This window comes from Macrobrachium nipponense, chromosome 41, assembly GCF_015104395.2.
Source record: "Macrobrachium nipponense isolate FS-2020 chromosome 41, ASM1510439v2, whole genome shotgun sequence".
Taxonomy (NCBI): Eukaryota; Metazoa; Arthropoda; class Malacostraca; order Decapoda; family Palaemonidae; genus Macrobrachium; species Macrobrachium nipponense.
The window spans coordinates 31,120,346-31,135,345 of NC_061102.1; the positions used below are offsets into that span (position 1 = coordinate 31,120,346).

The 15,000-nt window shown below is 40.2% G+C and overlaps 1 protein-coding gene across 19 annotated transcripts in view; it reads left to right on the forward strand.

Annotated features, from left to right (window-relative positions):
- LOC135212647 (calcium-dependent secretion activator-like) overlaps positions 1 to 15,000 on the forward strand; it is a 1,046,064-nt gene that overhangs the window by 911,334 nt on the left and 119,730 nt on the right. For all 19 annotated transcript variants that reach the window (XM_064246274.1, XM_064246275.1, XM_064246259.1 and 16 more), the window contains 2 exons: positions 8,758 to 8,875; positions 14,828 to 15,000. The exon at positions 14,828 to 15,000 is cut by the window's right edge and continues 19 nt beyond it. In XM_064246274.1, coding sequence (XP_064102344.1) covers positions 8,758 to 8,875; positions 14,828 to 15,000 — 291 coding nt within the window. The remainder of the gene's footprint in view (positions 1 to 8,757; positions 8,876 to 14,827) is intronic.

Sequence of the window (15,000 nt, forward strand, 5' to 3'; positions counted from 1 at the left end):
GTAGGTACACTGAAGTACATATCAGTACAAAAGTGGTTGTCCCTAGCAAAAAAATAAGGGACAATCCACTATATGAAACAACGGCTAAGGCTATGATGTTGAGTAGCCTGACGATAGGTTGAGGCATGTTGGTTGAAGTAGGTAGAAAGGAGACCTGGATCAATACTACAACTACTAAACAGTATCAGGGGAAACTATGTTTCCCGCTGCTACTGCTGAAAACTTTAAAGATTCCAAGGACTTTAAATAATGCCGTTTAAAGACTGTCGGGGATTTCCATCCAGTATACTTCCTAAGATCCTCAAAGTTCATATGTTGGAAATAATTAATTGAGGTGGCTACTCCCCTGATATCATGTGCTTTTGGGAATGACTCAGGGTTGGCTTGTTTAATGAAGTAAAGGATTTGCTGTCTAATGCCTTTAACTGATAAAGTACCACCTTTTTTCTCTCATAAAGAGAGCACCTGAGGATCTAGAAGAAGTACGAGAAAGAAAGGCTCTAAGAGTTGATACTGGGCAGAGAGAAGGATCCTGTGGAAGTGGGATAACCTTCCAAGGAGCCCACTTGCAAGAGGATCTTCATTTTGGCTAAAAAGCTACGATCCGGAGCAAGTAGAACTTCTCCTGATGGGAGGAATTCCACATGACCCGCATCCCTGGATAGAGCCGACAGTTCTGAAATTCTAGCTCCTGAGGCTAGGCTTAATAAGAATAATGTCTTCCTCAGGAGCATAATGAAACGTACAAGATGAGTTGTCAGTATCTGAAGCTAGTTTGAGGACATCATTTAAGAACCATGAAACTGTAGTAGGCCTCTGAGAAGGTCTAAGTCTAGCACAGGCTTTAGGGATAGATGTGAAATAGATTCAGTCAAATCTATCTGAAAACCTACTTGAAAGAATTTTCTTCTTCAAAGCCGATTTGTGAGTGGTAATCGTGCTAGCTGCTAAACCTTTTTCAAACAAGGATCTGAAAAAGGATATAGCCAAATTAACTGTCATGGTTGTGGTGTTCGAATCTCTCAAGAAAGATGCTAATTTTTTAACAGCTGAGTCATATTGTCTAATGGTTGACTTCTCTTATCTGATTCTAGGAAGAGAATGTTCTGTGGATCAATGTCAGCATCTTTATTAGCCGCAAACTTCATGAAGTCCATAAAGTTAGGGTCTGGAGAGTTCTTGAGGAAGCGAACACAGTCCTCATTTGTACTGATTGTGACAGTTTGGGATTGGGGATCCGTTGAGGTCGGAGACCCAATTCCAAAAGAAGAGGATACAGTTGCTCTTGGGCCAATCCGGTGCCATCAGAGCTACTATCCCTTTGAAAGACCTTAGTTTGTCTAGGACTTCAAGAGAAGATTCACTGGAGGAAAAATATAAATCCTCTCCACTGATTCCATCTAACGACAGGGCGTCCGTGGCATAGCCAGAGGGTCCAGGTTGGGGGCCACATAGCAAGGGAGCTTGTGGTTCGCTTGTGAGGCGAAGAGATCCACTTGGAGACTGGGACTCTCTGGCTTACCCACTGGAATGACCCGACGTCCAGAGACCACTCTGAATTCCAGAGGAACTGACCGGGACAGTGGGGCGTCTGCTATCACATTTCTTACTCCTGCCAGGTGAGGTGGCAGACAGATGCCATTTGTGTTTGTTTGCTAATGCAAAGATGGCTATCATGACATGGTTTCACATGCTTGGATTTGACCTCCTCTGTTGATGCATGGAACTACCACTGCACTGTCCAAAACTAGCCTTAGATGAGACTTCTTCGGGGGAAGCAGTCTCTTCAGAGTAAGAAATACTGCCATTGCTTCCAACACGTTTATGTGGAGCTGGCGAAATTGAACTGACCAAGTCCCCTGAACCTGTTTGAACTGAGAGTATCCCCCCCACCGGACAGGGAAGCATCCGTGTGAATGGTTAACACTGGGAGGGGATATTGAAGGGGTACCTTCTTGGCTAAGTTCTTTACTTTTGACCAAGGCCGTAGTTGGTTGCGGAGGATCTGTGGAATTACTGACAACTTGTCTCGATATTTGGAGTTTGCTCTTGACCGCCAAATTCGAGTTATATCTTTCAGCCTTGCTTTCAGAAGGATATCTGTTACCGAAGCAAACTGAAGAGACCCTAGGATTCTCTCCTGGTTTCTTCTTGATGTCTGTTTGCATTTGAGGAATTGCCTGACAGATTTTGCTATTTCCTTCCGTTTGGCCACTGGATTGATAGATTGTGGGAGACAAATCCATTGGATTCCTAGCCACTGAAAATGAGATTCCGGAGTAAGTCTGGATTTCGTTTTGTTTATCGTGATCTGGAACCCCAGATGTTCCAGAAAGTGAACTACCTTTTTTGGTAGCTTCGAGACATTCCTCGACTGTTGGTGCCCAGATCAACCAATCGTCGAGGTATGCCGCTACATGATTCCCTGAGCTCTCAATTGTTGTACAACCACTTCTGCTATCTTTGTGAACTACCCTGGGGGCTACATTCAGACCGAAGGCATCACTTTGAATGAGAATGTCTGATTTCCAGCCTGAATCCTAGGAATGGGCGGAAGTGCCTGGCTATAGGGATATGATAGTATGCGTCTGTAAGATCGATGGAGCATGTGACGGCTCCACGCGGAAGTAGGGTCCTTACTTGCGAGAGGGTAAGCTCTTGAACTTGTCGCAGCGAATGAAAGAGTTTAGCTTTGACAAGTCTAAGATTACCCTTCTTTTTGTTGAGCCTTTCTTTGGCACGCTGAATAAGCGCCCTTGAAATTTTAGATGTTTGACTCTCGCAATAGCTCCTTGTTTCTGAAGGAGTTCTTCCGCGTAAATCTATCAATTCCTTTGACGGTACCTGATGAAATGATTTGATTGGGAGGGGGATCTTTGATCCAACTCAGCCTAATCCTTTGGACACTATGCTCTGTGCCCAATTGCTGAACCCCCACCTGTGGCGGAAGAGGAACAGCCTCCCTCCTACCTGGGGAGCCTCATTGCTGATGGGCGGGTTGGCCACCACGCCCTCCTCCTGAACTGCCTACTCCTTGTGCCCCTTCCTGCGCCACGCTGACGAAAGTAACCTCTCGCCCTACCCCTCGGTTAGAGTAGCCTTGAGCCTCATAAGCAGGGTTAAAGGCCGGCGAGATAGCGTAGGAAGTAGATGGTTGAGATTGCTGGGGCACCAGGAGGAAAGGTTGGGTCTGTTTGGATGTGGAAGGTTGTCCCTGTTGGGTAACTGGGACTGCCTGCACAAACTGCTGCTGATGTTGAAGTTTTTTTATAAGGCTGGAACCTCTTACCAGCCTTCTTTGGTGTCTTGCCAGCAGTGGGAACGGATTCCTGTTTTTCCTCTTAGAGGAAATACCCCACCTAGCTCTAAGGCTCTGGTTGAGTCTAGCAGCTTCGTGGTGGACTCGTTCACTGCGGACTCTGGGAAGAGATCCGCCTCCCCACATGCATCGCAGCCAAGAGTCTATTAGGCTCATGCCTGATAGTGCACTCTTGAAGGACCAATGCTTCCGGCAGTTCCTCCTGGCTTGGAAGAAGTCAAAAGCGTCTGACAGAACCGTCTGAAATTGAGATTTCGCCAGAATCTTGAACAGCGGTTCCGTAGCGTAGGAAAGAGCAGCCATTTCCGTAACGATGAGAGAGTTGAGGGACCTGCCAAACCTAGTTCGCGCATCGAACTCTGCCTGGATTAGGGAATACCGGCAGCCTAGGTAATTTTTCTCACCGAACTGGTCCATGGCGCAGTCCGGCTTGAGTTTTACCCTGCGCGAATGTTAGCTGGCAGGTTTTCCCACAACTTCTCCGAAGGCGGGGAAGAGTGGAGAGTAGACTCCGACTCCCTCAAACTGTGGAAATGGGCTCATCCTTGAGGACTGCCTGAAGAGCCTTCTCCACCAAAATTTCGTAGCGAACGGAAGAGAGACCTCCTCTTCCGTCGCGAAAATAGTGAAGGGAACTCTTGTAGGCCTGGAGTTTAGTGTTAGTACACTCCCAGTCCTCAAGGCAGTGAACCCATTCTCGCTGGGCGTGATCTCTACTGTAGAGAACTGACTCCTTCGAGATCTTGTCCTCTCTCGTGAGAGCCGTTGGCGTCAGCCTAGCATATACCCCATGAAAGGCTGCGTCAGACCCGGAGGGTAGAACTCGAAGTCCTCAATCCTTCGGTACCAAAACTCCGGGATCGAAATCATCCGTCCTTAAAAGGAGCGTAGGCCGCTACTCTCCATGGATTCCTTCCCATAGAGAAAGCTGGCAAGGAGTCGTAAGTCGGAAGTTGGAGAATCCCCGTGCTAGATGCAGGGGAGAGATGGGGGAGGAGCCTGAGTTAGCCCAGCCAACTCGGTCCTCATTCTCTCTCATTCTATTAGAGAGGTCTGGATAGACTGTCCAGTTTGAGACAGACTGTTCGATAATTGCTTGCGCAACATCTTGCTCAAAACGTGTTCCCCAATAGCTGAAATTTGGGAACCTACCAGCACCCCTACCTGTTCCATCATCCCATGGTGAGACAGCAGAGGGGAACGCAGGTGCTGGTGCTTGCCACCCCTGCCGGCATAGCCGAGAGGAGGCAGCGGACGGCGGGAGAAGGCAGTGACTCGGTGGTAGCGCGAGCCTTCTCCTTCGAAGCCTTGCTTCTGGAGCTCTTCGACTGGGAAGAGCTCGGCTTAGCCTTCACCGCATCGGCGTATGAAGTCGACGACTTCCTGGCCGAAGAAGACGAAGACGACTTCCTAGAAGTCGACTTAGACAAGGTCTTCGGTTCTCTCTTTCCCTTCTCCTTAGGAGGTACAGAGAGAGCGGGAGGGCGGCTAGGGATCTCGGATCCCGCAAAGCCTTGGAAAGAGGCGGAAGAAGAATAAGGGACAGGAGAAGATCCAGGAGCGCCCAAGGAAAGACTTGGGCGCCCGACAAACCTACCTCAACCAACAAAAAATCCTCGCTAACTACCGCCATTGGATCAAGGTTCAGGTCAGAGCAGCGACGTCCGGAAACCGACTCCTGGGATGCTACGACCCCAAACGATTGCTGGAGGTCTTGCTAGGATGGAGGCTATCAGTGGGGCAGCGGACAAGGGGTCGACGTAGCCCGTCGACTTGCCCGCGGGGAAGATCTGGATGGCCAGCTTCCTATCCAAGATGTAGGGCTGGCCCTTGGCGGCGTTTTTTCCCAAAGCCGCCCACCCACGCTTTCATGGTGGCGAGGGCGACTTTCCCTCACACCGCTAGCCTGAAAGAAGGTGAGATTAGCTACCAATTGTGGACAGGGTTAACAAACTTACGACTAGAAGTTGTTAGTAAAATCATAAGTAAGCCTATAATGGACATACCCCATCTCCCAGCTGACCGACCAGGTCGTAGCATATAGCGCAGGCTTCTGGGTGCCAAACGATCGTCTCATTGTACGACGTGCACACGGCACACGGGGCGTGAGACCTGCACTCGTCATGTCCACAGGGGTCTTAGAGCGTCGCATTACAGGCTGGGACCTGGCAGTTGGTAGCCTGTAAGTGAAAAAGTACATGTTAGTACAGAGTAAACACTTACAGCCTAACATATGCTCCGTTTGGTGCCGGAGCGATAAAGTTAGATAAACCAGAGCCCCGCTAAAATACGTGTGGTAACCAGGTTGGAAGATAGACTATGGCTCCGCCCATGGCGGAGGCACAAGAATCAACCAACTAGAGTGGTGGTAATGGAAAACCACGACGGACAATGGCGGGGATGGTTGATAAAAATAATATAATAACACACAATCATTGTAAAATATCTTATAATTAGGGTACATATCCTTAAATAACAAAATTAAAAACAACTACTCTCCACCCGTCTACTAGAAGAGTGCGTAGGTAAGGGTAAGCTCCCTTCCGGTAGCGGGGGGAGAGATATAAGGATATAGTAGGCAAAGCAACCGACCACTCATAGCGCCCACCCTGCCGCTAGCGGAGCCAATATCCTATAACCAAAGGGGCCCCGGCTGCGACGGAAGGCTCCTTACGTATCTGGAGGAGGTGGCTAAGCAATGGGGAGGGGGGGAGGAAGGGGGGAGGAAGGTCCCGGCGAAACACGGCGGGAGCGAGAAAAGGGGGAGGGATGGCCTACTCCCTCCCCGCCTCACCAAACTACCCGCATGGAGACCCGGTACCTTATAAGGTGGTCGCCCTATACCCCCGCTGGGGGGACCCCACCGGTCACCTCCGAGAGTGTGAGAGAAGGCGATGAGGTTGTTATAACAACCAAGGGGGTTTCCCCCAGCCCCTCCCTACATCAGAGAGGGAGGGAAGGGAAAGGGGCAGGGTAAGGTGCTATAGGACACGTGACCGCAAGTGGCCTAGGCCGCGAGCAACACAACCGTGGTAGGGCCACGTGAACCAAGCTGTACCAATATGTGGAACAAGCACCTAGGCTAGCCTAAACACCCTAAATAATAAAAATACATCGAAAGGAGAAGAGACACTTTTAGTAAAAGAGAAAGAAGCCCAGGAGGAGGCAGACTGTTCGAGAAAACAGGAGCCTACTCGGAGCCAGCGATAGCCGATGTAGAGCAAGAGCCGGGATGCTGGGACCGAAAATAATAATAGCCCTAAATACCAAGCTAAGAGAATGGTAGAAGGGCTGAACTAGCTAAAACTCGATGTAAACAATGAATGTGATAAAGTAAGCCATAAGCATAAGAAGTCCCAGTATGGAGGACCGGGAATTCTTACGAGGCGGCATGGCCGCCACGAGACAACCGGGGAACCGTATATGACCTATAAAAAGGAAAATACTGGTACCCGGAAGATAAAAATACGGTAAAACGTTACTTATGAGTTACTTAACTTAGCCGTGGCAATTGCAGAGCGTTCCATGATGAAGATGCGGATAAATCGCAAGAAAAGCACAAGCACAAGAAAATGGCGACTTGTCGCTGGCGCTAAAAATTAAGGATGACCGCTAGGGGCGCTGCTGTCCGTGGCGTCCTCTAGTAGTAGTAGTAGAGGCTGCATCGCCCGTTGGTATCAGCTCTCCTCTTGGGGGGATTTCTGATAGGGAAGTTCTAATTGGTGTTTGTCTCGTGGTAGTGTTCCACATCGCCCCTATATCATACCGACACTTCTTTTTTAAGAGTGAGCGAGTCAGTTTACTGACATTTTCTTAATTTTGTTTTTCTCTGGTAATTTTAGGCTAATTTACCTAGAAAGAATGATATTAAGGATACTTTCATAGGCCGACACGAGCTGAGCCCAGAAATATATATATATATATATATATATATATAGATATATATATACATATGTATAGTATATATATATATATATATATATATATATATATATATATATATATATATATATATACACATATACATATAGGTATAAAGATTTTTAGTAGGTTTTTCTTGAGTTCTAACTACAAAATAGGCAGTTTTAAGTATTTTTTTTAGGGGCTTTAACTTTTTGCAGAATGTAGCTATTTGCAGGGGGTCTGGTATGCATCTCCATGAATACAGGGGGAAACACTGATATATATTATAATATATATATATATATATATATATATATATATATATATAATGTGTGTGTACAGTGAACCCCACCAATTCGCGGTTCCAGATTCGTGGCTTCACCTATTTGAGGATTTCTCTGTGGAGTGTGTATATGCATATTTGCCGAAAATTCACCTATTTGCAGTATTTTCCATAGAGAAATATTCACTCATTACAGTATTTTCATATCATTGTGAAGAATAATTGCATTTTTTGTGAAATATTAAAATAATCAGGTATAAAAGTCTTTAGAGTGTTTTTTTTAATGTTTGAACAAAATACATAAGCAGTTATAATTATTTTTAGAGGGGTTTCAAGTATTTGCAGATTTTAGCTATTGGGGCGGCGGTTGCGGTACTCATCCCACGCAAATACCGGGGGGTGACCATATTTATGTTTATGTATTATGATGTTTAAAGTTATTATTTTAATTACTCATTTCAAGAAAATTAACACATTCTTAGAGCAGTGAATAAGCTGAATTACATACAAATTTAAAAAGATTTTCAGGCAGACACTTCCTGTAAATAATGTTTCAACCATATATTACCATACAAAATGAATACTTCATAAGAATTCGAGCATACTGTATAATGAAGAGCATATTTCAGTCATTTATGATCATAACTACCTTGGAGGCCATGTTCTACCAATACGTATCTGATAATTACTGTCAGCATATAATACTTAATACTTTAATATACTATTTACACAGCTGTAAAGTTTGTCGTGTTATAAGTACTAAATTCACAAATTTGGTTAATTAAGTAGCTTGCTTTAATAGTGTTGTTTTGTTTTTAAATAGAGTATCCATTTTAATGAGAATTCCTTTAAGCATATAGAATCCAGTAATTATTTGTATGTTAAAACATTTAATATACAGTTTTTAAAATAAAGCATTCAAAATACTTACATAGCTTATAATAAACTAAATTTGAAGTCATATCTTCATGTATTGCAAATTTTTCTCATAGTTTTGTGGTTTTGAATACAATAAAACCACACTGTCCGATTACTGTGAAAAATGTTTGTAGGAATATTTACAATTGAACTTCAGATGCTCTGAAATGCTGTGTAATATCCAGAATTTTTAGAAATGTATAAGATTCATATCAGTAAAGAATTCTTTTTTAATCAGAACACTATTGTGTTCTCACTGTAAGTCTGAACTCTCTAAGATGTATATGAATATATTGCTTGCATCCATATATCTTATTGCTACATCACTTAACAGGAATGGCTGTGCTACCTCAGAGGACCTCTTCTGGAAACTGGATGCCTTACAGTCTTTTATTAGAGACCTCCATTGGCCAGATCATGACTTTGCAAAACATCTCGAACAAAGATTAAAGGTATGTGCAAAATGTCTTGAACAAAGATTACAGGTATGTGATATTTTTCTTTTATTTCATTCTTGGACCTCATTTGTTCTGAAGGGAATTCAAACCAGTGCTTTTTTAAAGTGGAAGATATCTTTTACTCATAGAGCAGAATGAATGTAGTTAAGAGGATAGCCACGTAGAAGCACTTGTAAATAGGGGAATCTCCCAGCTTCCTCACACACTGTATCTTTTTACCATTCCGTGTGACAGCTCTCCATCTTTCCTTGGATGAACATAGTTAAGTTTAACATTCCTGTGTTTTTGTTCATAGTATTCTTTGTTTTTTGTAATTTTGTCTCAGCTTGCTGTGTTTTTTCTTATTTGGAGATGAAGCAAGAGCAGTTTAGATGTGAGGTTCTTGAGTAGCCATGCAGTTGCTTCATGCCTCTGTAGACCACAAAAGTTTGTCGTCATTTTTAAGGTAAGGCTTGTGTTCATTCTTCCCCATGTGAGGACTGCAAGTTGGTCCTTTTCCTCAGAGGGAAAGGTTTAGCAAGAGAGAAAGGAAGGATGAGAGGTGTACGCTATCATCATCAGGGAGTTTTACTCTGCCGCTTATGTTTTCGGATCCTGCTAGAATATTTCTTTCAAAATTTATTTCAATACTATCTCACAAGAGGATTTCTCTCTTGTTGAGAATTAACACTCCTGTACTGAAGAAGTCTTGTCAGTCTTTACTGGTAGGTATTGACTTGTCTGGGGTTGATGTTCCTATAGCAGTGTCTCCCCCACCCCTTATCTGATAATAGTGATGATTTTCTGTGTCTCATGAGATTTCATCTGAGTATCATGAGAAAATTTGGCATGCTGAAATTTCCAGGTATCCCATCCTTTTCTGCATATCTAGACATTTTGGTGGGGTAGAACAAGTAAGCCTCATCTCCCAGATCTTCCAAGATGTGGTTACTGTTGATAAATGTGCCTTCTGAGTCCACAGGCCCCTGCATCTCCTACTTGCAAAACTGCATGCTTTGAAAAATACCATGGTAATGCTGTTAACAATCATATAGCACGCTGAAGAAGGGTGTGGAGATGGTAAGCATTCTAGGGATGGTGGGGAATTTGAGTGAGGAGAGCTGGGAGGGCCCTCATCTGCATGTTAGCTTTCAGTTGATATTAGCTTAAAAGCAACAGCATAATTTAAAATGCTATTATCCACATAATTTTGTTTATTGCTATTGAGTGGCTGAGTTTTGTGGAGGAGTGAGCTGGGGGTAAGCACTTACAGGTGGGATGGCCTGGAGAGCTGAGTGGGGAGGTCTAGTCAAGACTAGGTCTGCTTTAGGGCTTTTCCAGCTGTTATTGACTTAAAAGAAAAATTTCATTTTACAAGTAATTATTGCTGTTGGGTGGCTGAGAAACGTATACATCACATAAGTTATACATATTCTCACATTGGCTGCTTGTTTTTTTCCCCTCCCCTTATCACTCCCTTCCATCTCTTATAGATAACTATGATAGTGGCCTTGAATTATGAGCACTTAAATATGCGAACTTAGTGGTTTTAATATTACGTAAATATTAATGATTTTATTACTAAATAAGCTTTTCTTTAGTTGAAATGCCAGTGAAACAAAAAGCTTGAGCAGATTATGAAGTAATGTATCTGTGTAAACTGCTCAGCTGTGTTGAGTTAGAATTTTTACTTTTGCCCATCAGTCTTAATTTATGAATGTGCACATGTGTATACATAGATGGACGTGTGGGCGTAGGTGTTCTCGTGATGCATCACTTTGAGGTGTATTTGCTCACCTTTCTTTTGCTCTGGATTATTCTTTAGTATTGTTGTTTATAAGGTATGCAGAAAATTTATGAATCCTTACTAGCCCAAAACACATCTAATCTACTTCAAAGTAGGCAGTTATATATCATTATTTGAAATCATGCGTAAACAGTTAATGCAGTATATTTTTTGATAAACGATATTTTCAGTCACATTTTATGCACGAGAGAGAGAGAGAGAGAGAGAGAGAGAGAGAGAGAGAGAGAGAGAGAGAGAGAGAGAGAGAGAGAGAGAGTCTTACAGATATTACAGTTTTTAAATGGTTACAACAGAACAAGCAGACAAGGACCCTCTCACCCTCCCCACTCAGATGTGTGTATATACTGGAGTTACACACACACACACACTCACACATACACATACACACACACACACACACCACACACACACACAACAACACACACACACACATATATATATATATATATATATATATATATATATATATATTATATATATATACTGGTCGTTTTACCAGATACATATGAAATCGTAGTAACCACAATGCCCTCTTAACTTCTCAAATTCTTTGCTCTTTTTTCGGATACGTTTGTCACTACAAAGCCTTGAGCTTCAACTTCAAAGAAATTTGAAGAAATCATGATGTCCAGTAGCGGGAAATGAACCCGCGATACCCTAATCATGATGTTACCAGACATCATGATTTCTTCAAATATCTTTGAAGTTGGAGCTCAAGGCTTTTAGTGACAAACATATTCAAAAAAGAGCAAAGAATTTGAGAGGTTAACCCTCTTACGCCGATTGGACGTATTAAACGTCGAGTCAAAATGTCTCCCGTATGCCGATTGGACGTATCATACGTCGGCTCAAAAAAGTTTTTTTAAAAATTCGCGGAAAAATACTTATAGGCCTACCAGCCGAAAACTTTTGTATCACGCGCCTTGGGGGATGCTGGGAGTTCACGGATCAAGGTGTTGTTTTGTTTACAATCGTTACGCAGGCGCGCAAGCGCGAATTTCTTTCTTATCGCACTAAAAAGTATCAGTGACACATCTCGGAAATTATTTCGTCACTTTGACATAATTTTTGCACCATTTTAAATTATCCTTTACATGAAGTATTATATATGAAAATGTGCGCAATTTCATGTAAAATACAACAAAAAAATACTCATGATTGTAGCTTTTATGAGTTTTGAAATATTTTCATATAAATAATGATAAGTGCAAATATTTCAACCTTCGGTCAACTTTGACTCCATAGAAATGGTCGAGAAACGCAATTGTAAGCTAAAATTCTTATATTATAGTAATATTCAATCATTTGCCTTCATTTTTCAACAAATTGGACGTCTCTAGCACAATATTTCCATTTATGGTGAATTTATGAAAAAACTTTTTCCTCATGTTCGTCGTTCGATAAATTTTTTCGTGCGATTGTCCTAATGTTTGCACCCTTTTAAATTTACCGTTACATAAAGTTTTATATATTGAAATGTGCGCAATTTCATGCACAATACAACACAAATCAACCCATTGTTGTAGCTTTTATCAGTTTCGAAATATTTTCATATAAATAACGTTAAGTGCAAAAATTTCAACTTTCTGTCAACTTTGACTCTACCGAAATGGTCGAAAAACGCAATTGTAAGCTAAAACTCTTATATTCTAGTAATATTCAATCATTTACCTTCATTTTGCAACGACTTGGAAGTCTCTAGCACAATATTTCGATTTATGGTGAATTTATGAAAAAAAAAAAAAAACATTTTCCTTACGTTCGCGCGGTAACTCTTCCGAAAAAATCATTATTTTTTTGTGCGATTGTCGAAATGTTTGCACCATTTAAAATTAGCTGTTACATAAAGTTTTATATATGAAAATGTGTGCAATTTCATGTAGAATACAACTAAAAATTATTGAAGGTTGTAGCTTTTCTCTTTTTTCGAAATATTTGCATATAAATCACGATATATAGAAAAAAAACCACGTTCGGTCAAATTTGACTCTACTGAAATAGTTGAAAAACGCAATTGTAAGCTAAAACTCTTACGGCCTAGTAATATTCCGTCATTTTTCTTCATTTTGAAACAAATTTGAAGTCTCTAAAACAAATATTGTGATTTATGGTGAATTTTTGAAAAATATATTTACCTTCACTCCGCGCGCCGATTCGTTCGCCGCCACAAGTCTCCGAAATACGTACATCGCATTATCCTAATATTTGCTCCTTTTCATATTAGCCTTTTTATAGAGTTTCATATATCAAAATGTGCGCAAATTCATGAAGAATACAATAAAAAATAATTGAAGGTTGTAGCTTTTTCCATCTCTTAAATATGTGCATATAAAAAAATATATATCTAAAAATTTTGACATTCGGTCAAATTTAACTCGTCCGAAATGGTCGAAATCTGCAATTCTAATCTAAAACTCTTACAGTATCGTAATATTCAGTCATTTGTCTTAATTTTGAAACAAATTGGAAGTCTCTAGAACAATATTTAGAATTACGGTGAATTTTTGAAAATAACATTTTTTTACGTCCGCGCGTTATGAATTCGTACATCATTTTGTGATAATATTTTTCCGGTTGCTTTTATTGTTTTACTATGTATTATATATCAAAAGGATTGCAATTTAGTGTACAATACAACGAAAAAAAAATTAACTCGTTAGCTTTGACCGTTTTTTGCACAGCGTGATTTGAATACAATTATCTATGAATATATTTTTTTTTGCTACCATATATCGCATTATTTACATATGATAATGATATTATTTTACATTTCTGATGATTGCATACTAATTTTCAGGCAATGAAAAAAAAAGGAGCCAAAAATGAACTCTTAATCTTCAAAACTAAGCGCACTGTGATTTTTTGAAAAAATTATTTTTTCCGCTTCCGCTCTCACTCCAAACCGGCGCCGGCATACAGGAGAGGTTTTGATTTTTAGGGCTTCGGCGTAAGAGGGTTAAGAGGGCATTGCAGTTACTATTACAATTTCCTTACCTATATATATATATATATATATATATATATTATATATATATATATTATATATATATATATATATAATATATATATATATATATATATATATATATAATATATATATATATACAGATATATATGTATATATATATATAATATATATATATATATATATATATGATATATATATATATATATATACTAGATATATATATATATATATATATATATATATATATATATATATTATCTATTATATATATATATATATATATATATATATTATATATACGAAAACAAAATTGGTTCTTAATTCACTTAAGTCTAAACTAATCTATATCCATATTGTGTATTTCTACATATTTTAGACCGTTGATTACCCAGTCTATTCCCAAGCACCAGGTAAAGGGTATGTGGCCTATAGGACTACAGTACATTGATGGGTACATAAATAATATCAATAATTGTTGGAATTATCATACCAAAAATATAAAAAATCAGTACTATCTCTGATTTTAAATTCTTTGGCAAAGCACACCTTTACAAAAAGTACTTTTGTATTCCTTTTGGAAAACCACAAATGCCACAACAATTTTCTTAACACTTGTGATGTTAATGCCAGTGGAGTAATACCCATTGGAAGGAGATCGGCATGAGTGTATAATTTCTTTAACCCTTGAAAAGAACCCCAATATTAAGGATAACTGGAGACTGTCGATATCACAAAATGAATGTAGTTTGATTATAAAATACTACAAAAGAAATGCCAGCCTTTAGTTAACACCAAACCTTGTAAGTCAAGCACAACTTTAATTAAAAACTATGTTATTGTCCTGTTGAATGTCCAGACTCATTTTACCACAGGATTTTTTTTATAAACCCTTCATGTGAATTGTTCCTTAAAGGTACAAAAGGCAATATTATTCTAATTGTAACATGCTTCATATTAATATCATTTATAACTAACAATGAATCTTAGTATAGGCTAATGTTTAATATTATTTGCCTCGCCTCAAGCTGTTTAACTTCTTGCAGAAACATGTTTTAAGTACTACAATTGGTATAGTATCAGAAAAAGATATGTAAGTTTTCCTTTTCTTGCAGCTGATGGCCAGTGATAAGTTTTAAGTACTACAATTGGTATAGAATTCTAAAAGATATTGTAAGTTTGCCTTTATTTGCAGCTGATGGCCTGTGATATGATCGAGTCTTGTATTACTAGAACAGATCAAGCATTCCAGATGTGGCTCAAGAAGGGTACAGGGTTTGTCTCCACAGATTATGTCCTTCCTTCCGAGATGTGTGCAATGGTCAATGTTATTCTAGATGCCAAAAACCAGTCCTTCAAACTTTGTGC